Here is a 26,344-nt window from a genome sequence, read left to right on the forward strand (position 1 = left end):
AGAAAGCGTGGTTAAAATTGGCTCTCAAAACCGCCACTGAGACAATAGTTTTATTAGACCATTATAAAAAGATCTCCGGCAAAGAGCCCCCCCACCAGGGGTGGTGCCCGTCAGACATTGCAGTGCCGGTTGATGTTGATTCTGAGCTCCGCTCCCAACTTTGTCAGCTGTCCAACAACTCAGAACTTTGTCTCAAAGAAAGTGTGCCAGGGAAGATGTTGTAGGGCCATTTGCAGTCTTGATCATGTGGTCGGTTCCGCTCAGATGTTTCCATTAACTTGAAAACTCACCATAAGTGAGCCAAGAGGGACTGGTCCCCATGCCCCCACTCATTCTGGTGAGAAGTCACAGGGATCCCTCAGAGGATCTAGTGTCTTCTCTGAGACACTTACATTTGATTCTGGTGTGCCCTCAATTGCCCGGGTCATTATCTACTTAGCAGCAGATAGCATCCTTGCAAGATGCCATGTTGCAGATTTTCCAGATGCGCCTGACTCCCTCTGACATGACTTGGGCTAAACAGATCTGCAGCTAGCGGGCCTTCTGCCAGCACCGACTGCCACCTCGCAACCCATTCCTGGGCACACAGCAGAGCTGTGCTATGAAACTTTCAGCCTGGGCCTCTCCCTTGATGCCAGTACTATTAGAGGGTAGAAACCATGCTCAGCTCCAACTCCAGTGCTGTCCATGTCATACTCGGTGTCCCTCAAGACACTGGTGAAAACGAGGAGGCAGAAATATGTTCCCATCTCATTAAAGATGAAAGGCTGTATTTAAACATGCGAACTGTCAGTGGGATAAATCTCACCAAACACTGAGCTGGACTCTCTACCTGCCCCGCAGACTGAAGCTTCTTTTGATGTAGTGCATAGAACAGCAGAAATGCTCTACTTGGCATTGCTTACGCAAGAAAACAAAGCTAGTTTAGTGACTGAAATGCTTCCCCCAGTAAGCCCATTACAATGGCTACTTGGTCTAAGTCATGCTCAGTCCCTCCGGTTGGTCAACCTGTGGACAGACAGCGCAGACCAGTCTCTGATGACCCTAATTAATTTTTTTTTTTTTTTTTCTTTCACAAGACTCCCAGTGCTTAAGTCTCATGGTGCAAGCATCCACAAGTAAAGTGAATCTAAATTAATTTTCTTCAAACTCCCTGGGTAGGCAGTGGAAACATTTTGAGTTTGCTGAAAAGAAAATGTTTCCTGAGCTAGTCTGGCTTTGTGCTCGGAATTTGGTGGGCCTTCTTGCTTATGGAACATGGTCGGTGAGAGCTTGTCGGCTGTCCCTTAGGACCCAAGTGTGTCATTGACACAAACGATCCAACTCAGAGCACACAGCAGAGTATGTTTTGTATTGCAAGGTTACACTGACTGCATAGGCTGTAGTACTGGCATTAGTGCAGTTCTTAAAAGGCTAATCTGGGTGTGACCATCCAGGTTTCGAGGGGACACCCTTTAATGGATCTAGAGTGTTTGGAGCAAAGTGCAACTCTGCACTCGAGCAGTTTGCCAGACAATTTTGCCAGCAGTGTAGAAAGTTTAGGGGCTATTCCAAAGGTCTAGCTTACCGGCAGCACCAAGTTTCTCAGTTTGTTCAGCAGCAAACACAACCCTTTTGGTGCAGTGTGCATGGTGGCAGTTAAGACCATTTACACAAGCAGGGACAGCTGTCCTCCAACTCTTTCTCCCTTTCTACAGCGGCTCAGAAGTGGTTTTAATTTGCCTTCCTAGGCCTCTGACCAGCCTGTAGGGGGGCAGAATTTGATAATTTCTCACTGCCTGAAAATCCTTTAGTTTAAGATTGATGGGTTTTGCAAATATTTCAGAAGGGAAACACCTTACCTTTCATTTCTTCTCCCATTTTATTCCCCCACAATACAGCCATTTTTAGTGGACCAAGCTGCTATCTTAATGAAATAAATAAATCTCCTGTTGGCTAAACACACCATCAAGTGGTTGCTGGACTCTGTGAGTGGTCAGGGGTGCTATATGCAATAGTGCCTCATCTTGAAGATTGACAGCGGCCTCACACTTATAATGGACTCGCAGCCATTGAATATAATTTTATTAGTGAACAAATTCAAAATGATCACTCTCTCAGATCTTCTCTACTTTGGTTCCTGTGGACTGGATGGTGTCTTTGTATTTGCCAGACGTGTATTTTCTTATATCCATCCTGCAGTTCCACAAGCATTGACTGCTGTTAACATTGGAGTTGAAACATTTCCTATTCACTGTTCTGCCCCTTGGCCTTATTCTCAGCCTCTTAGGCGTTCACAAAAGTGATGGCATTGACTGTGGTCCATCTTTGGCGGTTGAGGACACATAGATTCCTGTACTTTGATAATTGGCCAATCAGGATAGGCTCACAGCAGTCAACCATAAACCACCACTGAGTGATGGGTGGGCTCTTGAATTCCTTGGGGTTTTCCATCAGTGTGCCAAAGTTGCATTTGAGTCCAACGCAGAAGATTCCCTTGACTTAAGCTTCCCTTGACGCAGGGGCAGTTGAGCCCTTTCCACAGCCATAGCAAACCCAGGACATTAAGTTTATAATCCTGAAACTTTGGGCTCTGTACTGAATTGTGCTGAGGATGGTACAGAGGCTGTTTGGGCTCCTGGCCTTCAGCAACATCGCCTTGCTCATCCTCCTCATGCTTTGTTCCAGGCGGTACACATGAGCCATGCAATGGTATTTAAAGTTTGAGTGGACCCAGCTCCAGGGCTGTCTGACACTGTACAGATGTCTCAAGATACAGAAGAAAACCTCATCCGGCAGATGAGCACCAACCAGAGTTCAGTAGGCAACTCTCCCTTTTCCTATCACACTTCAGTTGTGATAGATGCATCACCGTTGGGCTTGGGAGAGGGTTTATCTTGGGGAGGTGAGTTCAGAGCCCTCTGGTCTCCAGTAGAGAGCCAAGTCCACATCTGATTTTTTGACCTTGGACAATTTGCCTGGCCCTGAAAACCTTCCTGCTGACCATCAAGAGAAGGCTGTAACAGGTTCTAATGGACAACATGACCACCATGTGTTACTGCAGAAAGCAGTGCTGGTAGGGCCTGGATCATGTGCTAGGGCGGTCCCACACCTCTGTGGATGGCTCGACCAGCAGCATATATTTCGGCAGCCCACCACTGAACAGGCTTCCCGAACTTCAGAGTAGATGAGCTGGGTAGGCGTCTGCTGGTGACCCTCGACTGGTATTTTCATCCCGAAGTGACACAAGGCATGTTTGCTCAGTAGTGCCCTGGCTAGATCTGTTCACCTCTACTGAATGGTCAATGTTAAATATTATGTGCATTGAGGTTTCCTACAAAAACATCATTGGGAGGCTCATTCCATCTGCAATGGGCCATGGGTTTCCTGTACCCATTTGTGCTACTGCCACAAGTGTTTCTTCCACTGCCTCAAGTTCTGTGGAAAGTTAGGACAGACCTGCATCCAATTTCCACAATCTACTGCCCCATGCATGGATGGGAGCTTTTTACTGCTGCCTGAAGTGGTAGATGCTATTCTTGCAGTCTGATGTCCACCCACAAAGTCAGTCCATGGTCGGATCGAAGGTTCGTCATCTAGACAGTGTCTTTGATGTATTGTTTTGTTTGAGGCATGTGTTAATGTAGATACTTATACTTTGCATACTCCTGCCATTTAGGTTTGGGTCCAAATGTGTTCAAGTTGTTTTTCTTTGAAGAAGAATTTTGAGTCAAGAGGTAAAGTGACTTCTCCTCTGAGTTATAATGTTCTTGGGCATCAACTCAGTTGTTACATTTTCTATCCACCGTCCGATTCGGATGTGTAGTACTGGGCTCCGGTTCTAATCCTTTTTGGGCTCCTTTTGGTTCGTAAGCCACTTTTACCCTCACCGTTATTGTTCTCAATCGCTTTTCAACCTTCGTGTATCAAACCGATAGAATACTGGCACCCGTCGGTTCGACGTGCTCCAACCTCAGCCTTTGGACCTCGCCCTTACAGGCCTATCTTCAGCCTCGTTGGCGTTGACTTACAATGCTCAGCTTTTGGAACGGACTCCGTTCCGCTTTTGCCCCAGGGGCCATTCTAAGTACCAGAGTACCAACCTTTGTCAGGTTTGCAACATGTGCTTGTCCCCCAATCACAGGGAAAAGGTCTGTACGGCCTGCCAATCCTTTCGATCTAAGAAAACCTTACGGGACAGAAGGGCAGGTCACAAGGAGATGTAGCATAAGGAGGTCCAACATCTTTGGACAGCAGGATGTCGAGGAGGAAGAACTCCACAAGGTCTCTGCGGCTGAACAAGAGGCCCCCATCGAAGACTCCGATCTAGAGATCGACCTCTATATGCAGGACTTTCAACTGGGTCAGCATACCATGAGTACTAATGTCCCCCACCCTGCAGACCACAAACCTCTCGGTTCAGATCAAACATACAGATGGATCCTGGGCCACCACTGCCAAGAGGCCATGATAGACACCGACCATCTGCTAGAAGATGCCCCGCCCTCGGGCTCAGCACCGAAAGCAAAGCCATTGACTTCCGCACTGAGTCAACCATGCTTGGCTCCGAGCCAACCATTTGCCTCTTCAGTTCTGAGCACTGTGGCACTGACTGCCTCTGCTGTAACCACTTAGACTCCGAAAACCGAATAAATTTTGGCACTGAGAACTTTGACATCAAAACCAGCTTCTGAACCAGTCCTCAGACAATGCAAGAACAGCTTGATCCACGCCAAAACAGCTAAAGATACAGCCTCTCACTTGCTGTATTTTAGCCAAAACTGTGCTGCCGGTGCCACCTCCATCAAAGCGCCAACTTTCCTTTGCAGAAGCAGTATACTTGCCCGATGCCTCCCAAAAAGGACAAGGCTACTAGCCCCTTCTAGCCTCCTCTACCTGCTTCTCCACCATCACCACCTTCGATTCCACCACAAATCCCTTCACCATCTGACTCTCAAGGCAATCCCTTACACATTATACCACAGGGATCCCCACATGGCGGATGTTCCTTATAATGAGCTTGGGAGAGTGGATTATTCTTATAACGCACCACAACCCATACATCCCTCGACCAATTATGATGTTGATTCTCCCAGGGGGTACCAACCCAGTTCTGTATCTGGCCCAACCATCACCCCCTGATGACACAGCTTCCTATCTGGAACTTATCAGTAGGGCTGTTGCATCCACCAGGTCCCTCTTCATAAAGACCCTATTGAAGATGATTTCCTGTTCAAGACTTTATCTAGCACAATACACCCCTATGCTAAAGGCCATGCTGCGAAACACTGACGATACCTTTAAAAACCCTGCACGACCACGCATCATCACTCCCGGGGTCAATAAAAAATTTGAAGCTTCACCCTCGAACCCTGTTTACATCAGAGAGCAACTTCCCCCTTACTCATTGGTTGTGTCTAATGCCAGGAAGAGGTCTAGTTCACAAACCACAGCTGACACTCCACCTTGTGATAGAGTCTAAGCTTATTAATGCTTCAGGAAAAAGAAACCGTTTGAGGCGAAGCCTCTCATGGGGAACTACAGAGGGCTCAAGTAGTGTAGTGAACCATGGTTGACGTGCCCAAGTGTAAGCGCCTAGAATGAGGATGAGAGGCTTTTATCTGAGCTTCCGAACCACAAATACTTGACCAGTTCATCCACAGCGCACTGCCCTTGTATAGTGGGTGTTGGAACCTGGAGGCAAAATTTGGACATTTTTCATTGTCTGCCATTACGAACAGGTCTATCTGTGGAACCTCCCCCTTGTGGAAGTATGGGAGGAGGAGGACTTGGGGTTGGAGTTCAGACTCATGGACTTGTTGCTGCATCCTTATGAGATCGGCAAAGTCGTTGTCTGTCCCTGGAAAGTTTTATGCTAACGAGTGGATGTTGTGACGTATTACGCAACGCAAAATGGTCTAAGATCGATGTGATAGCTGTAGATAGTGTGTTCACCCTCCCCCGCTTGAAGCTTGAGGTAGCTGATATGAAGACCCTCGTGTTTGGTGTCCCAGTGACCCTGATCTGTGAGATCCTGAAGGTGAGCACCCCATCCTGTGAAGAATGCGTCTGCTGCGAGAATGATCTGTGGAATAGGATCGACAAACGGCCGCCCCTTTAACAGGTTTTGTGTGTTACACCACTGAAGAGAGTGATGAGTGACTCGGTCTACCAACACTAGATCTTGTTACTGATCCTGTGACTGAGACCACTGGTGTGCTAGACATTTTTGCAGTGGACTCATGTAATCATGCATGTGGCACTATGGCGATGCATGATGCCATCAAACCTAGGAGACACATGACTGTTCCGACTATCAGGTGTTGATTGGGTTGAAATTGTGGTAGTGGTGTCTGGAAGTTTCAAATCCTGGTTGCACTGGGATAGGCTCATCCCACTTGTGTGTTGAGAATAACTCCCAGATACAGCTGAATCCGTAAAGGTTGAAGGTGTGATTTTAGTAAATTGATGCGAAACCCTAGTTGATGGAGCAGATCTATGCTGATCTGGATGTGTTGACTACACAGAGGAAGGGTACTGGCTTTAATAAGCCAATTGGGAAGACATGTATATTCTGTCTGTATAGATATGCTGCTACCACTGCTAAGCACTTGGTAACTACATGGGTTGCAGTAGTGACTCCGAATGGGAGCACTTTGAACTGATAGTGTTTGCCAGCTATGACAAACCTAAAATATTTGCGGTGTGCTGGCTGTATTGGAATGTGAAAGTAGCCGTCCTTTAAGTCTAGTGCTGACATAAAGATGCCTTGTTGGAGAATTGGGATCACATCTGAAGGGTGACCATTTGGAAATGCTCTGAAAGGATGTAATGATTTAAGGGCCTGAGATACAAAATGGGTCCTAAGGAGCCATCCTTTTTGGGGATGATAAAGTATAGGGGTATATTCCTTATCCTTGATGTTGAAGAGGAACGGGCTCTACTGCTCCTTTGAACAAGAGAGCTTGCTCTTCCTGTTTCAGCAGGTTTTGATGTTCCACAGAAAGTTTGTGTTTGCGAGGTGGACTGTTGGGGAGGTGTGATGAGGAGCTCCAGACAATAACCATGTTGGATAATATTCAACACCCACTGATCCGATGTTATGGATCGCCAGGTAGGGAGAAATTGTTGTAATCGTCCCACGACAGGTGTTAGAAGGTCGGGAGGAAGGAGAAAGGAGTCACTGTTTTGAGGTGGATGGTGCAGTAAGTGTGGAAGCACATTTGCCTTGGGCCTTTGAGATGTTATTCCTATACATGCCCCTGAAATAGCCCCATGAAGTGGAGGTTTGAGTTTTCTGCCTGTATGAGGAGGAAGAGGCATCAAAAGATGTAGTTTTGGTGCTTGGCTTATATGAGGAGTGGAAAAAGGAGCCGCAAGGAGTGGGGCGCCCTAAGGATTTGGCAACCTCAGTGTCCTTTATCTTTTCTACTGCTTGGTCCACTTGTGGCCCAAACAGGGGTTCTTTGTCAAAAGGGACGACGAGGAACGTTTAAAAGTGTGTGCTGAACCTCTGGCTTGAAGCCAGAGATCCATAGCCAAGCACGTCTGCGCAGCAATATACTAGTATTAATGCCTCTGGCAGCTGTATCTGCCGAATCTAGGGTGCCCCTGATGAAATTGTTGGAAATAAGTTTTTCCTCTTGTACAATGTCCTGTCCTTTCATGCTCCTGAGGAGTTCCTCCATTTCTTCCCAGTGACCGCGCTCATACCTGGCTAACAAACCCTGTGTGTTTGCAATTCGCCAGTGATTAGCGGCCTGCAAAACATTATTTGCTACCTTCTCCATTTGTAGCTCTCTGGCCTTGCCTACACTTAAATATACTTACATTTAGCTGCAGTGGCTGCCTTTCCACAAAACAGGCAACACTTATCTTTGTTCAATATACCAGTTATTGAAGCATTTATGGAAGGCCTTAAAAGAGAAATTCCACCCAGAGTTCCACCTGCACCTACATGGAATCTCAATATTGTCCTCACCAGACTTATGGGTCCACCATTTGAACCATAATATAACTGTCACCTCCAATTTCGAAGGTCGCCTTTTTGCTCGTCATTACTTCACTTTGGCGTGTCAGTGAGCTCCGGGCATTAACCTTGGAAGAACCTTTGTTCCAACTACACAGGGATAGGTTGGCCCTTCATACCAACCCAAAATTCCTTCTAAAGGTGGCTTCACCTTTCCACCTCAACCAATCAGTCGAGTTACCTGTTTCTTTTCCTCAACCAGAATCAGTTACCGAAAGCGCCTTTCAAAAACTAGATGTGAAAAGAGCTGTGATGTATTATATTGGCAGAACCAAAGATGTTCGTAAAACCAAACAACTCTTTGTTGCTTTTTCGCCCCCTCACAAAGAAAAGCCCATATCTCAATCTGGCATTTTAAGAGGGATAACTCAATACATTCAGACATGTTCTGCCAAAGCTAAAAGGACTTTACCTACACCGCATAGGGCACACTACTCCTAAACTTGGGGCTTCTGTGTCTTTCCTGGGCAATATCCCACTAACTGACACTTCTAAGGTAGCTACATGGTCTACACCATACAATTTCACTAAATATTGTGTAGATGTTTTAGCACACCAACAAGCTAATGTAGGACAGGCAGTGCTACGGACACTTTTCCAAACAACTGCAACACCCACAGGTTAGCCTCTGCTTTTGGAGGGCACTGCTTTACAATCTATGCAAACAATATGTATCTACAGGCGCACATGCCTCGACTGGAATATATTACTTTCCCTGTAAGCATCTGTTTGTGGCATGTAGTGCTGTAGATTCACATGCGCCCACCCTCCTCTATGGACATCCTTGGCCGTTGCAGTTCCTTTCTACATTTTTGATGCTTACTCGCACTCCATTCTCACCCGCCTGCAGGGAAACAATCCAACAATGGAGTCAGTGCCCATGCACATTATCACCAAGAGGAAGAGTCACTTTACCTCACAACTCAAAAGACTTATTCGAAAAAAAACAACTTGAACACATCTGGACCCAACACTAGATGGCAGGAGTCTGAAAAACGTGAATCTACAGCACTACATTCCACAAACAGATGCATACAGGGTAAGTAACATATTCTCTTTTTTGTTGTCCCAGTACAGCCTTGCAGTGGGCATAGTTAAGGCTTATGTGTTAGTACATTTGGTACTTTTATGATTGCCTGGCCACCCCTATCACTTCAAGTGTGATGCATTTTAGCAAGGACCTCAGTGGTACATACGTCTAGTTCTGTTCCTTATTTGCACACCACTTGAGCCTATGTGCAGTTGCTCACTATGGCTTCTGATGCTCAAGATAGTCTTTTTTTATCACCATCTTTTAGGAAGTATAGGTGTTCTCTGTGCAACCTCCCTACACCGCATTCCTCCCGGACAAATTAGTGCTGCAGATTCATGCTAAAAAAAATTGCCCCACTGCATTCATCTAAAGATGAGGAGAGGCTCCATCGGCATTACCCAAAGAGAGCTTTAACCTTCCACTTTGTATTGCAGACAATTGTCAATTATCCGCTATCTGTGGCTCACTGGGTGCAAGAGAGGTACTGCGGTACAAAAGTGGCCTCTGTCCAAGTGGCTAATTCAATACTATAAGACCTCCCATGTGCTGGCTTAAGAGGAACCCACAGAATGCTTGCCGGCTGATTCCACCAATGCCAACAGTAGTTGACAGCGTTGGTAAGAGGAGGGCCTCTTATGGATATCTTACAGGCTGTAACATGGGTATTGGTACACATTCATAAAAAAATAGTCATGACTTCCAGGCCTTAAGGGGGAAGCCATTTGCCTACTTAGTCCTGCAAGATTTCCTAACCAGAGTCCTCTCTCCAGAACCTCAAATTCTGGGAAGCGCTTCTGTGATACCAGTTGTAGGGGTAAAGAATTTGTGGTTAAAAATCTTCATCAGAAGCATGTTACTTAACTTCAGTAACACTTTCTGGTGGATGCTCTACTTGCAGATTCATTATAGCCGTTTGTCATCACCTTTTGGTGGAGTGGACTCTTGAGCATCATAATAAGGGTACAAGTTAGATGTTGGCACATAGTCAACTGTAATCTGTTCAAAGTGCTCCACAGCAGAGGGAGCTGAAAGTCAGAAACTGATTTCAGTGCCCGGGGGTGGTGCTCCTACAGCTCCATTCCATCGGTTCCAGAGCTGAGGGAAGTCATCAACTAGTCATAAAGCACCACCTATCAGCACGTGGAGAGCGCGGCTGGAAAACAAACCTGTAGATCTTGTCTGATGCCTGTGAATATTCTAAAGGCAAGGAATCTGCAATTAGATAGATTATCTTCCAGACAAAGTGTTGCCAAAAGTAAATTAATTGGTCTTATGAAGTGATTTATAAACATCTGAAGATTAAACAAACCTAGGCCTTTATTGTAGGTGTGTTAATCCGGTTTCACTTTCCAGTTTGCCAGCAAGGTTCAAAGGATGAAAGTTGTTTGAGAAACTTGTTTGAGTTTTACCTCAATCTGAACGTTTGTGATTGTGGGAAGAAATAGTCCAAAAGGCTGTTACTTATATATTTTTTTTTTTAGCTCTCCCTTTTCAACTCATGAGAAATCTGTTTTTTTCTTTATAGGCGAGGGGCATAATTCTGCTCAAATGTCAGCCTTTTAATGCAAGGGACTGGTGGAGCAATAGCGCTCTTAAGTCCAGGTCCTATTTTCTTCAGATTGTCATCTTCACTCACTTGGGGCCCTTCACTTTTTTAGATCCTTCTTGTGTGCAAGGTTGTCTGTCGTCGAAGATCAGTGATGTAAGACTTCAGGGAATTAGGCTCAGTTGTAGTCCATGTGGGACAGATTCATGTCAGATTTTCATTATAACTGGAGCAATATAAATGGCTTTAATTTATGGTTGATTGTGTATAAATGTATGATGAGGATATCCTGAAAATCTGGCATGGCTCCAGCCCTAATCCACATAAATTGTACACCACGCCTTAGATTCTAGTGTGATTCAGATCACCACTTCCCTCGTGTATTTTGGATACTCGAGAAATTAGATATATAACATTGGTACCGAAGTCAATAGGAACAGGTACAATATGTTTGTGGCTAGGCTAGCAGCCTTCCTTTAATTGAAGGCATGCAGGCTGGATTGCATAGTCAGGAATGTCTGTAGTTGCAAGGCTCGTTCTTTTTTTCACCAGTGACTTCAGAGGGAGATATGATTTAGTTTGTGTGTAAAGTCGCTCGATAATGCTTTGGGTGCTGGAGGAAAGAGGAGGTAAGCTAGTAGCAGTTTGGAACCACAGATCCCCGCTACTCTGCCTGCTGGAGCAGCCCTGCTTATCTTTCACAGTTGGCAGAGGGGGCGGGTATGTTCCCTCTACTCAAGAAATTAGTTTTGACAGATTATTTTCCATGAAAGGCAGTGGCCAGTGGCTTGTCTTCACCTTTGGGATCTATACATGCGTACTAATGTGGTTGATTTGTGCAATGCGCCCGGCCAATGAAGCCCCTCCAGGTTAAGTCCTACAGATGCTCGACAACCGCAGTAAAAACCGATCAGGAAGAACACAACTTCAGCACTCTATCCTGTTTGGGATGCGAGTGTTTAACCTGCTTTCTACATCCATGGCATTCTGGGACATTGAAATGGCATGGAATACAGTGTTTCTGACCTCAGTAGCCTTATGCAGCTGAGTGAATAAGGTTCCTTTCTCAGAGTATATAGCGGTGTCATTGAGACAAAGTTGTTTATCGAATTGTTTTGCCTTTTACTGTGGAATGTCGGAGAAGAATACTGCAGAACCTGGATAATCGGAGAAATTTACGTTTCTACTATTATCATAATTTATATACTTGTTTTGTCTTGAATTATTTGTTCACTCTTGTTGCTATAATCGTGAGCAGTAGCAGACGTCTTGTGCTTTTATTACACAAAGGAAAAGGTATTGCATCGTTCCTATATAGTGCAGTTACATTCTGTTCGAGGCATGTGTACGCAGGCAGTCAAGAATGTTTCAGTGGCTTTTTAGTAGTCTAATTTTCAGAAATCACATGGTGGCTCTTCCCTTGTTGTTTATAAACACATATCCAGATCAGGTACCTTATTTCATCTGCCATTACAGAAGATTGTTATTGGCTAAACTCACAAGGTGTCCTTGAGGATCATAATCCCAGGATTTAAAGTGCAATTTCTTCTCTTGCGTGGCAAGATGGTGCTGCGAACCTGATGGTAAGTATGAGTTACTCACTGTAGTGAATCTAAGGCTTTAAGTACTGCAGCCCTTACTGTAATCAAATAACTCGCTGTGAGAGACTGGGTAAGTCTGGCAGGTGGAAGTCAGGGCACAGGTAACGATCAACATGCCTCCATAGTACTTCATGCTTTTTGACTACTGCTGTGTAAAATGTTCATTCCACACAGGTAAATACATCTTGTATGTAGAGAGAGTGGCTATGAGTCTAGCAATGCAAGAGTCACTATGATGAGTAACTTGTATATAACCAATTGGCTGTGAGTGAGTGGTTTAGGACATGTGGCAAGTCGTAGACTTTCTAATACCCAATCATCCTAGTTCTGGTAAGTGTGGTGGGGCATTATATTTTGTGGATATGACTTCAGTGCAGGATTGGGACTAGAAAGCAGTCTGAAATCGTCCATGCCTTAGGTTACCCTGTATACTAACAGATGTGCAGAGCATGTGTGCACAGCAAGCAGTGATGTGCTTCCATCTCACCTCTGTGTATTAATCTCTTTCTCTGTCTCTTCTCTTCACACATCTCTCTGTAGCTGCGTGAAAATGCTCAACTTGTGGTGAGTCCCCCTCTCTCCATTGCACACAAAAGGGAGTGGACCAACCTGGCCTGGGAATCCTCCTCACCCTTCTATATCTCTACATGTACCCTCTCCTGCCCTGCCCTGCCCCGCCCCGACCCGCCCAAAAGCTAAAATGGACAATGTGTACAACACTTGAAGCAAACGGGATCGCCACTGTTAATGAATGCTAAATTCAACTCAATTGCTATAATTTTAAAGAAGTTCCTGTAATCCTTCCATTTGGCCTGTAGAACAGCAGCGCTAAACATTTTCCCTAAACAAGTTGACTTTGCTTTGAGAAACTATTTAAAAGGAGTAGTCAGTTTGCTACCAAAAGATAAACTATTTAAATTCTCGCCATGCCGAGATGTTGTGGAGAATGTTTTATGGATAATGCATGATGCGTTCACTCAACTCACCAGACTAATGTGAATGTTTTTCACGACAACAAATCTGTACATGTTATCAGCACTGATGACATTGCAGGGAAGGCATAAGTAAAGTTTAGTATGTTATTTTCATCACAAATGAAATAGAAAATAGTAGTATTACGATAAGACATGTTTAGTGTACAAAGAAAACCAGTTAGCATGTTCAGAAAGTAATGCCCTTGCTAATGCTATTCACCAAGTTATAGAAAGATCACAACTCAAATCAGATTCAACATTGTGGGATTTTTATGGAATAACTGGAGATCTTGCTAATTATAGAGCTGAGTGCCTAGCCGTCAGCAGGCAGACGCCCATCAAGGTGCTGGCTTAGTCCCAGTAAGGAATAAATCCAATTTCCATTCCCCAGCATTCCTTCCACTATGAATACGTTATATTATGTGCTCATTGCGAGAGTATTATTACTTGAACTTTTTTTTTTCCCCTTTTTCAATCCTTAACATTTTTGTGCTTCACATTTTGGTATGCTTTTTTTTTCAGTTATTTTCCTGCACTGGAATAATGTTTGCTAGATATTGCTTTCGTAGCATCTTTATGGCAGACTTTTGGGACCTTTGGTTAAGCAGTCTCCTCAAACCTAATGGATTTGTTGTGAGTCCTTGTAATATGGTGTTGAAATGGAAAGCACCATAAAACACCTCTGCTTAGCCTGTCTACAGTTAGTCCTCCAGTAAGATTGTATGGATTGAGACAGCAGCCAAATTATTTGTGGAGAACGCTCCAACATCCACTTAATGTTTGTTCCCCTCCTTTAACCCCTGAGATCCTGTAGATTGTGTTCCTTGGTACGATCTGTGGTCGTCATGTTCTACTATTAGCCATTGTTGTATCAACAAGGCCAGCCTCGGAGATAGTTGTCATCAGATGAGATTATTCATGTCTAAAGCACTAATTGCCAAGCACTTGTTGGACTTTTGAGAATTTTCTGTTGGCCTCCCTCCAAGCTTCTTCCACAAATCATCTTGTGCATATCTGCATCAGCAGGCAGCGGCCCATAGTTATATTTGTTTTTCTGAAAGAGACTTTTAACTGCAGAATTCTCACCTTTGAATATTTCTCAGGCGTCAGACTGGATCTGACAAATCTTGAGCAGTAGCTCTGCATGCCAGTAGGCGGTATCAGGTGGCTCCCAGTCAGTGTCATCTGCAGCAGATGCACTGACTTAAGTTCCTTTCTTTCCACCCCAACAGCACGGATTGGAAAGCTACTGTGGTCATTTTCTTCTCGCCACTTTTTTGGACATAATCTTTTTTTGAGCTTTGCTCTCACTGTACTATGGACATGTCTCCCAACAAAACCAAAGGGTTTAAACAATGTGATGAATGTTACAGAAAGATAGCTATCTCTCATCCACACTTGGTTTGCCTGGGGTCAGGCCACGACCGCAAGAACTGCGCCCACTGCAGGTCCATGCATCCGAAGACAATTCGCAAGCAGCCAATGAAGCTTATAGCAATGCAGCGGAAGAAGGCTCTGTGCTGATCCCAGTGCACAGGGAGATCTGCAGATGATTATCATCCCACTCCAATTCGTCATCATCGAAGTCTGCTAAGTCCAAGAAGCATAAGAAGTCGTCAAAGCACTTTTTGATTTCTCTTACCAACATCTGGGCTTCTAGGTCCTGCTCCCTCACTCCATCTGCAAAGTGAGCATCTGAGTCTGCTCCAAGCTTCCCAGAGTTTCCTGGAACTGGAGTGACTCTTGCCCAACTCAGTGAGTTCTGTAACACCATACACTCCTTCAGGCCAACAGCTTCCTCTGGCAGGCCTTCAGGACCCATGTGTCCAAGGTGCCCCTGCTGGATTACCATCACTGGGTTTTCCCTTGATGCCAGCTGGGTCCTCTGGATCTTCCTCAGGGGCTGACTTTGCCACGGGTGCCTCCACCCTTCCCGGTCCCAGCTTACCCAACGGTGTCCCTGGTGCCATTCACGCCAATTGAAAAGTAACCTGTTCTCCTCTGACTTCAAGGCCGTGCCACCACTCGGCAGACACTGATGCCTCCCAGACTACATCAACCCAAACTGGACCCCTCTTTTCCAGAAGAGGGCATCAGAAGAGGGTTATGGCCTCCTAGAGGATGAGGAGGAAACCTGCTAAGAGGAACAGGGTGACAGTGGCCTGGACACCTCTCCAGACTCTGGTCAGGTTTCTCCTCCAGGCCCTGCCACAGAGGAGGATGCATCTTTTGTGATACAGATGCACAGTGAAGATTCTCAACCTGCAGCTGCTCTTTGAGGTCAAGACAGTGTCTTAACAGAGATGCTTCAACTGGGAGTAAGCTCTGCGCAGAGTCCCTTTAGTGAGGCCCTTATGGATGTTCTCCTGGGGGCCTGGGCCAAACCTTGCACGGAGGCTCCTGTGCACAGAATGATTGCCCACCAACATCACCTCACCCCTGAATACCCAGCCTTCCTTTCCCAGAGAGCCTGGTAGTGCAGGCCAAAAGAGCCAAGGTAAACCCAAGTGTGTTCCTAACTAACCAACCAGACAGGCAATCCAAGAGAATGGATACCTTTGGCAAGCTGCTCTTCTCTTCCACCAGCTTGGCCTTGTACTTTGTGAACACTGCCTGGCTTTTGGGCCCATTTATGCATGCTTTGTGGGATTTGGTTGCCCAGCATCGACCCGGGCCTGATGAGTAATCCTAGTGGATCCAAATCAGTAAAGGAGGGTTTGGTATCCCAAACTCCTGAGTATGAGCATCTATCCTTCGATCAGGCTGCCCTTTCGAGAGCATCTTCTGTCACAACAGGACATGGTTCTGCAACCAAACCTGCACCATGTTCTCGTGTGGAGATTGAACAACATCAGTTGAATGCCTTTAATTTTACTTCCTAGACATGTGATGTCATCCTGGCAGCAGGTCTCCCTCTACAAAAACTGTGCCTTCCACTGGGAGCAATGTATAGCTTGGTGTTCCTCCCATAATGTTGATCCACTTTCAGCCTCCTTGTTGGAGGTGCCGTTAGTGTAGCAAGGCTTTTCCTTTGGCACAGTTAAAGGGTATGTACCAGCTATTTCTACTTTATTGCTGCTGCTGTATTAGCCCTCACTGTTCAAGTCAACTGTTGTGACACGTTTCCTTAAGGGTGCAACATTTGTACCATTCTACTCCTTTTGTAATGCCCAAATGCGACCTCTGTCTCGGTCTGACGTTCCTTATGTGTTCCCCATTCGAGCCCCTGCATAGGCATCCTCTGTAGCTCCTGACACTGACAGTATTCTTGGTGGCCATTACATCGGCCAGGATGGTCAGTGAGCTTCAAGCTCTTTAGGTTACACCTCCGTACACAAGTTTCTGCGCGGACAAACTGGTACTTCAGGCACATGCCTCTTTCCTACTGAAAGTGGGGACTCCTTTCCACATTGGCCAAAGCATTATGCTACTGATGTTTTTCGCTCCACCTCATCCTTCAGAGGAAAGAAGAGACAGCCTTCATTGTTTAGACCCAAAAAGAGCCTGCTTTTTACATTGATCGCATAAAGTAATATCGGGTAGATATCATTTTTCTATTGGATTCACTGGAGCAAAAAAAGCAAGGCAGTGCAGAAATGTAACATCTCTCGATGGATTGTACTCTGTGTCAAAATCTGCTCCAAACTAGCTAAGAAACTTCCTGATGATTCCACCAGGACCACGGTGTCCACTAATGTGTTACTATGTGGAAAACCTGTCCTGTACATCTGCTAAATTGCCACGTGGTTGTCATTCCTCACATTTACAAGGCACTACTGCTTGGACAGACAGGTCCATTCAAATGGGCATTTTATCTTTTCCATCCTCCAGGACTTTCTGGTTTGAGCCTGTTCGCAGACCCACCTCTGTGGAGGTATTGCTTTGGGTATCTATTCTGAGATGAGGAATCTGCAGTTAAAATTATCTATTGATAGAACAAGTTACTTACTGTCTAACTTTTTTTGTGGTTGAGACTGTTTATCTAACCACAGATTCCTCAGCCACTCATCCAACATCTCGCTGTGCAATATCGGGGCTTCAACCTAAAGCCTAATAGTTATCCGCACACTGGTCGCACATTGTCCGGTTGTGGCTCTGCGTTTTTTAAATAGTCTTGAAGGAAACTGATGTCAGCGTGCCAGAGTGACACCTATATAAGCACCACAAGTTTCACTTCCAGCATGGATGAAGTCAACGTGGAGCTGCCTGGCACCACCTACTAGTGCGCAGTGGGTACAGGTCAAGATTGGAAATATTCTAAGGTGAGGAATCTGCGGTTAGTCTCTTCTAGAAAAGCACTACCAACAGTACGTAACTTGTTAATTTCATTTAATTTCTTAATCATTTTGACCTAGAACCCTTACACTGTTCACATGCTTCTGAACAAACTCAGTTTCCCCAGTATTCAATGCTAGAGCCATTTCCATAGAGTTTAGCAGCTTTTGAAGAGGCCATGTTCAAAATATCTGGACAATTTAACTTCCTGGGCTCTTCTGCTAGGATCAAAACAGTACTTCATTTCACCCTCTGCAGACTTCTAGAACACAAGTCTCCTTTGCTCTGGGCATCTTAACTGTCTGTGGCACATTTATATTCTTTAGCATTGACCAGACCCTGCCAGCTGGGAAAAGAAATATGATCTCCAGTGGAGGTTTTGTAATTCCAGCAAACTCTGATTACTATCTGCAGTGAAAGTAAATCTTCATTACAGAGCTCCCATTTTCTGGATAAGGGCAGGTGAAAAATCAATTTTATCTGCAGGAGTTGTTGCCAGTGTGTTCTTGCTTTGAGAGTGATTAGTTGCACAGCTTTTTTTTTTTTACATTTTATGAATACCCCTGCTTTTAATTTGGGGACATTATACACTATCCTCCCTGTAGAACGTAGCTGCTAGAGGTTTCCAATCTTGTTTAAGGAATTGAGTCCGAATCCCAGCACCAAATAATTATATTTCCCTTTTAATGGATACTCAGGGAAGTGCATTCAAAGAAAATTATAGATTGCCAAAAGAAATAGACACGTAGAAAGCACTGTTTAAAAAAAATGCCTCCTATAGGACGGTTTCCCAAAGTGCACCATAGAGTTAACCAGGTTGTCAAAGGGTTCAGGCTCCATAGTGGAATAATTGACATCCCCACCAAGAGCTCAGACTACAGATATTTACATTCAGTAAGATGGGCCTTATACATTCTGTAGCCCTGTCGAAGCCTCCCACAGCAGTAAACTACCAGTGACTCCATCACCCTCACTTGTCTTTTGAGACTTGTGTCTTGAGCTGATAGTGGAAGAATCTGAGAATTCCTTTGATCTACCATCCAAACTTTTTTCGGCAAGGCACTCTCCTGTCTAACCATGTTCAACTTCGGAAGCTATGTGACTATTTTGTCAGCTAAGTATGCTGTGAATGGCTTCTTTAAAGATTAATTTAACAACATTATCTTCGAGAACCTTCTAGTGCAGGAGAAATTAATCAGTGGTTCTATAGCTCAACCAAGATGTGAGGTTTGTTAAAAAAAAAAAAAGTAGCTAGAAACAAAAAATATGCTTATTTTTTAGTAATTTACACATGCTGTTTGAGACTGACCTATTGCTATTAAATTACAAGATATTTGTTTTCCCGTTTCTGTGTGTCTTGTCCAAAGATCACATCCTTAATTTTCATTTGGGTCAAGGTCATTAGGGCACTTCTCTTCAAGATAATGTCCTCTGTGAGGACCTGCTCGTAATTAATGGAAGATGCACCATAATTTTGTTGTGTGAAGATCACAGACTTACCAATGAAGCTTTGATGCTTCATTCTGGAGCCACAGTGTCAAAGTGGTACTGCTCAAATATGTGGATTGGTGAAAATCAACTCCTATAATCAGTCTTAGCATAAAGGAAAAACCATGTCATTGGAAGAGGAGATTCCTCCTCCCTTCTGGATGAGTGTCCTGCATGACAGCAGAAACAGCATTCAGTACTAATTGATGCATGTTTCAGGCATCATTAATATTTCTAATTTCGGATGTCTGGTTTAATCTGGGTAATTTGCAGAAATGCCTTGACAGTCGGTATAGATAGGTCTCTGGGCCTCAAGAAGACAAAATTAACATCTTCAAAATTTGAGTTTTACCTGTAATTATGGACATAGGCTAAAATTATAACTCAGGGTATGCCCTTCAGGAAATTGCATTGAACTTGGCAACTGTATCTGAGGTCCTGCATTAACTCGGAGCCTAGCTAGATTATCTGTCGGTATGAGAGGGAGGGTTTTTGCTGGTCAGTCATAAATGAGCATTCCATAGAAACCTGTTCGATCTGGGATGCTTGCTCTGATATCCTTCTTACCAACAATATCTTATCTGGAAAATCATTAGTAACGTAGATCCTATCTTAGAACATTTTAGACATGATATTGAGCTTGCTGGTTTGGATTAGCTTGCAATATTTGATAAATAGTCTACCTAGCATCACCCATAGGTACTAAGCTTTTTTGGTTTTAAGTAGCACCCTCTCTTGGTATACAAGATGTTGAGCTATGTTTGGAGTACGGTAGACTGGAATCAAAATGAGATCTTGATATCTAGATTTCGTTATAACACTGTCACTTTTCACCCAAACAAAACCTGCTTTCAGATCTGAATCATTTGTAGCGGCACTCCAACTTATCAAGCTCTCTGGATTTATGCAAGATTCAGCCAAACATCACCAAGCTTTAACTAATTTGCTGGATTTGAATATGAATCTTCTGGGTCTTCCGTTCAGTATCAAGCTTGATTTGTGTGGGACTGTTAGGCAACACTTCCAGGAGCACAGATGTGCACATTGGGGTTACTCAGGCTTGTCACGCGATGTATGCATTTTTATATTCAATTAACAAGCCAAGCTCTCTAGTTTGGAATTAATGTCAAGCATCAAAGACCATGGTAGACAACATCCTGAGATATTTAAATTGCCTGGATTGAAAAACACTGGAATCATCTCACGCATACAGTCACCTTTTTTTTATTCTATTGCAACACAGTAAACATCTATTGTTTTGGAAGAGAGCAGCATTATGCTCAGTATCAATCTTCCTGCTGAAAGTAAGGTTGATTTAAGTTGTTGCCCCTGCATAGAGTAAATGTGTTTTAGAAATGTAATTGCGTACTGTAAGCTGGTTGTCCTTCATCCCGCGCCACCTTTTGATTGCCCTGTGTCACAGGACAGCGGAGTGTTCAATATAGATCCACCACCTGATCCTGAAGTCTGATTTCAGTACAAGTAGCATTTTGTATCGCTTTAACCTTTGCCACCGTATTGTAGTCCATTTGGGCACAGTTTTGGTTTTAGCCTAAATACGGTTGTGTTTAGGCACTGTTAAGAGAGAATTGTTACTTGGGACACTAAGGATCCTATACGAGGGGTCCTAGAAATTAACTTATGGAAAAAAATCACCTGTCAAACAGGAAACAACTGAACTCTTTGAGGGTATCGTCTGAAGACCAGAGAATGGTATTTACACCTCTAAACAAATGCAAAGATTCAAAAGCTAATGATATCATCACATATGAAAGTTATCTTTAGCAGTTGGCTCCTAAATGTATGATTTGTACCAGACAAATGCTGCTGGTACTTGTCTGGTTAACTTTCACTAGTGACATTGATGGCTTAAGCAAGCCACGTGCATAATATGGTTAAGAAAAATGTAAATTGTGCCATAGAAAACCTTATACATTATCATCCGTAGCCTTCATCCTTAAAGTTCAAATTTTCTCTTGTGTCCTGTCCTTGGACATGATGCCTCCCGTCATTGTTCCAAAACTGCCAAGCTACTGAATGACAGTGTATTTTCCATTGTTTGTACAATTGTTAAAAATTCTCCACAAAATCTCTCTTCCAAGATTTTATTGAGGAAGATCACCTTCAGACCAGGAGGAGTGAATAATAAACATTAAATCCCTATCCAGTATTTGATAATTACTACTTAAAAAGATTTATGGTTTAGGAGTAAATGCTCTAGTTCCCAGCAGGATTTGCCCAATGGCCAGGACATGCCCCCTCCTATACCCTCTGTGTGTGTTTTCAGTCTGCACAATTTCCTCTGTCATTGTCTGAAGCTCCTCTTTGTACATTGTTTGCATGACCAAAGACTGTTCCTACAGGTTTGACACAGGCCACTGTATTAACAATATTATTAATGACCCCTCCCCCGCCTGTCACCTTCTTGTCTCTGCTAAGAGCAGTCAGGCCTTACTTTGTAAGTGGATTGCATACTCTTTTTATTGATTGTGTGTGAGAGACCTGGGAAGAAGGTGCCACCTTCCCCCTTCTTGGAATAATGTGCATAGATGGTGGTGATTGGGTTATTTCAAGGAATGGCTTTCTAGTTGAAATAATCTAAGTATGTGAATTGGCTTGGAGCTGGCGGTCCTTATTTCACTATGTATGGTCCTAAACCCCCATCTCCTGTCAATGAAAAATAAATGCAACTCTTTAGATGAGCCTTTGATTCTGTGAATTCCAGTGGTGGGTGTGAGAGCATTCCTGTCAGAGGAGAGAAGCCATGTGATATCTTTTGGATCTCTCCTCCTAATTTAAGTCTTCTACTCCCTTCCTTTTGAAGTTTGCAGTTGGATATGGACCTTTAGTTTGTCACTTGTTTAGTTTCTGTAACTCAGCAGATTGATGCAGGCTCTATTGTGCGCCCACTTTTATGCAGGCTCTATTGTGCGCCCACTTTTGGAACAAAAGTTCACAGTGGGTCCCTCATTGGAAGTCATCTGAGGTCAGCCATCTATATGTCTAATAGGCGGCCCATTTGTCCACTGCTCCATGACCTCATTTGCATGTGTCCATTTAAAGACACAAAATGTGCCTACTTTACAGACACATTTAGGGGACCTGTAAAGGCATGGAATAATTCTCCACCTTTCTTGTAGTGAGGCCCCTCTAGTACGTTTTGGGGCGTCTTTGCTGGTTTATGTGCAGTGAAACAGATTAACATTAACACTGAAATGCAAACTTTTCCTTTTCTTTAATTTCTGTCATTAAAGTCGTAAAAATAGGAGTTTGAGCTTCTGAATTGCTTAGTTACACCGCCAAATGCCAACCTGTAAACTGTAGCGATGAGGACATGCGGGTAACGTCCTGTGAGTGTCTTCACATGTACAACAATGTGACTTTTCACATTAGTGTTGAGTGTTCCAGTTGGGTTATGGTTTTTGAGTTAATTGGTCTGCACAAGTACATTGAGGTTACACTGTTAGATAGCAAAGGTGCCTGGGTGTGCTCGTTGTGGGTCGGTTATGGTAGTTTTCTCATCTGACAGATACTGGCCATTTTTCCAGCACTAAATTAGGTTATTTGTATCATGGGAAAACAGTTGTGAACAATGGACTTTTCAAAGGACAGCATCTTAAATACAGAAGTCAGTACAGACACACATTAATAACGTTGTATACATATTTTGATGGAATTTGAAAGAATGATTTTAACTTCTTGTCTTTTGTCTTACAGGTGCTGCTGTTTCTTTAAGAGGAAAAGGAAGAAGAATGCCCAGCGACACAAGTAGTCTGTGCCTCTCTGGACCTCCAGGGACTTTTGCAGTTCCCAGCTGCACCTTCGACTCCTGACATTTCTGACTGGAAGGAAGGAGGAAGGGGAATAGGTGGAATTCTAAACCAAAAAAAACTAGTTTTAGAGGAAGGGGCAGACCACTGTGTTAAGTCCCGTTCCCAATAGAATCACCTCCCCATCCTTGTGTCTGGATCTGGTAATGATGCAGTTTGACATCTGACCTTTCTGGTGCATGATGGGCAGCTGTGGCTAATGTACCAGGCCTCCCCAGTCTCTTATCAGAGGTTTACGTTTGTAGGGGCTTTGGTTAAAATGTGGGGATGGAGAGTGAGGGCTCTGGACAGAAGAAACATCAATCGTTTCCTTTGCCATATTTCTTCTCCACCTAATTTTTTTTCTGTATGCTCTCCTTTTCACACCCCACAAGGAAAAGAGAAAGGAGTTAAATGATTGCTTTGAGCAGGCCTGGACAAACTGCAAAGTCATGGAAAGCAGTGAAAACTGGGACAGTGAAATCAACAGAGAGACTGGGAAGCTTTACAAGGCAAAAAGGAAAGTTTGGACACAGAAGGCAGCCATTTACAAAAACCTTGTTAAATTTATTACGTGAATTGTCTACACTGCTCAAAGACCTTGACATGTTTGTCTTCTCCATGCGTACCTGCTCCTTGCCTCCCATCTTGAGTCTGCATTCATGGTTGCCATTACTTATTGGTTTATGAGAACAGGTTTATTTAATTCTGTTTGATACGCTCACGACTTCATTACAAGATGGCTGTGTCCTTGTCTGATGGCATTGTGACATGAATTGGCATGCATCACTCTGTCCGTGTCTGAGTGACATGTAGTTGATGCGTGGCCGACACAGTTCTCTTGGAACGCTCAAGTTGTCAGTTCCTTGCATGGAGTATAGCAGTGTAGAGTCACATTCATCTGTTTTTTTAACAGTTGCACTTGCATAACACACAAAGCTGTGAGAATGTCTAATCTACTGCACCAATCCGTTTCCATTTTTGTCTCCTTTTCTTTAAAAAAAAAAAAAAAAAACTTTTCTGATCAGGAACATGTAGGGCAGCAGCAGTGTTTCTTGGCTCTAAGTCTTGCCTTTACTTGTAGATGAAAGTCCGAAGGCCATATTTAATCTTCTATTTTTGTACTTCTAGGGCCATCAGCTATATTGGAGAATGGGTTGTCGGCTGTTTTTTTTTGTTGCCACTATTTGACTGTCCACAAATGAAAGCTGGTGGACAAGTCTTTCCAAGGTATCGGCTGATCGACATATCACTGGATTTCTACTCCTTGCATATCTGGACTAACTCAAAGCCAGATAACGTAGTTGCACTTTGTTTTTTCGGTTTAACGTGGCAAGGGTGTTGTACCTGTTTGTTTTTGCGCAATTTTATTGACATCACCTTTATAAGATTTTTATTCGCTGTGAATCTTTGCATACCCAATCAACTGCAGATAATAAATATTTTCTTTTTATAAAGTAGGTGTTCTTACTACTATTATTGTTTGGGCAGAGCAGGGGAATCACATTTCAATTTGTCACTGGAAAATCTTGTCATTTCTTTGACCTAGAATTCTGTGATACAGTGGATATAAGCAGGAAAATAATTGTGTAGGAGGATTGATATGCCTTACACTCCATACTGAAGATAATATTTAAAACCCCACTGAAGGTCTCCAGTAAAAACAATTGCAGTGTAGCCCAAGGTGGTCCCAAATTCATCTTAATTATTAATCTAGCATTCAAAATGTAATATTTTCCGGTCCTGAATTTTCCCCATGCTATGACTCTCAGGGTTAGTGTAGTGATTGCTTAGAGAATACATGTGTGCTGTAAAATTGTATAGCGTGTCTATTACTTATTTAATTCACTAACATTTTAATTACTCTTGAGCGCTTTACAGTATTGCAGATTGTCATTCATCAGAAGGATTCGTAGCCTTGAAGATAATTTGTCAGATAAACCTTTTTGATTAAATGTATGTCCAACCTAATCCAAAGTGAAGGTCTCACTGTGCTACTGGTAGAGCTTGCAGGAAGTCTATCACTGTAACAGTCTGAAGCAAAGTTCAAGTTTCGCCACTCGTGCTACTCAGTGAAGGAAGCACCCTGACTAAAAATGTAAATGATATTTTCAGGGATTTTAAAGACCAGATGTGGGAGAGCTGATCTAGAGTGCAATATCTAGATACGATTATTCTTTAGCTACATACCACTGTGTTTGTTTCTTTTATTGGAAGTGGTCTCCTGAGATTCAAATCTACAGTGGCAAGGATGGTATGAAGGCAGAAAGTAGAACCCATGGGACCATTTGTATACCTCAGTGGCACAAATTATATTAAGGGATGTTGGCTTCCTTAATGTTTTTATTAAAGGCCACATGCCACAAATTTTCTAGCCTTGTATTTAATCCTGAAAGCTCCTGTGTATGTTCAGTGCTGGGGAATGTTGTATCATGCGTGAGACTTAAATCACGTTCCTATTTATCCTGTTGTACAGTTGCAAAGGAGTATTCGAGCAAGCACAGCATAAATGTGACTACCGGGCTTTTGTACTCTTTAATAGCTCACTCTGATGCATGTTCCAAGAGACTGTCTGCACTTTTTCCCCCCAGGGCCTATTTAAGATGTTGACCATCTCTGGAGTGGACCATGTCCAAACTGAAAGCAAAGTTGAGTTTCCTGCTCTTTTTCGAGGGAGGATCTGGCCATCAAACAAATCCTTCATGTCAGATATGCAAGTCATGGCAATTGATGTTTTCCTTCCGCTGCTCACAGTTTGGAAAGCTTCTGCAGGAACCTCAAGGAAACCATTTAACCTTGCTTAGCAGAGGGTTGAAATATTTTTCCCCACCACTGAATTAAGACATCTCTCTCGTTGCTATTCTGGTTAATTTCCAGGAACCATGAAAAAAGGATCTTTGCAGTACCACTTCCCACAGTTGGCCGTCTCTGTTGTACCTAAGCAAGAAGGGAATGCTTGAGCTACACTGAAGCGTGACACTCTCTATCCAAGACTTATCAGAATACCAGATGTATTTGTAGATAGAGAGATTACTTTTTCCTGCAGAGATCAGCCCCCACCTCCTTAACCAATGAACAACTGTACACAAATTCACATTTCTATTTGGATATGTTAAGATCGCCAACCAAACAGGGTTCTTATCCCATTAATTTGAGTCTCTAGGATGAATGGTTATGGAAGTGGAACAAGTATCTACATTTGACTTCCCTTTGGCCAAGTTAGGATGGAACCCCTTTTGCTTGCTAGATTGTACTGTCTGTTGAATGTGTCTGAGCATCTACACACATTCTTTAATTTCTACCTTAAGAGTTTCTTTGAGCTTGCAAAAACGAACATGCTTGGTCTGCTTCCGAAGGGCATGCTTTTTTTATCCCAAGATGTAAACTCATTTTCATGGTCTTCCCATTTTCCTAAAACAACCTTTCTTACTTCCAAAAGCAATGTCTTCCTCATCTTGATTGATGTTCGCATTTCCCAGTCTGTTTCATTGCATCATTGCTGTACTACCAGTGGATTTCTTAGACGCTTAATTTGTTCATTTTCTACCCGGTCACCATCTGCTGAACTCTGTAATAGCTTGGTATATAGGACTGTGTGGTAGTGAAATCA

General features: G+C 43.5%; 1 protein-coding gene across 3 annotated transcripts in view; it reads left to right on the forward strand.

Moving 5' to 3' along the window:
* The window catches only part of CSNK1G1 (casein kinase 1 gamma 1), a 434,750-nt gene extending 410,559 nt beyond the window's left edge, over positions 1-24,191 (forward strand). For 2 of the 3 annotated variants that reach the window (XM_069222303.1, XM_069222306.1), the window contains one exon: positions 22,643-23,731. In XM_069222303.1, coding sequence (XP_069078404.1) covers positions 22,643-22,697 — 55 coding nt within the window. In that variant the 3' untranslated portion in view covers positions 22,698-23,731. Of the gene's footprint in view, positions 1-22,642 lie in introns of all 3 variants that reach the window. The other variant, XM_069222304.1, reaches the window with a different exon arrangement.
* The last annotated feature ends 2,153 nt before the right edge of the window (positions 24,192-26,344 follow it).

This window comes from Pleurodeles waltl, chromosome 3_1, assembly GCF_031143425.1.
Source record: "Pleurodeles waltl isolate 20211129_DDA chromosome 3_1, aPleWal1.hap1.20221129, whole genome shotgun sequence".
Taxonomy (NCBI): Eukaryota; Metazoa; Chordata; class Amphibia; order Caudata; family Salamandridae; genus Pleurodeles; species Pleurodeles waltl.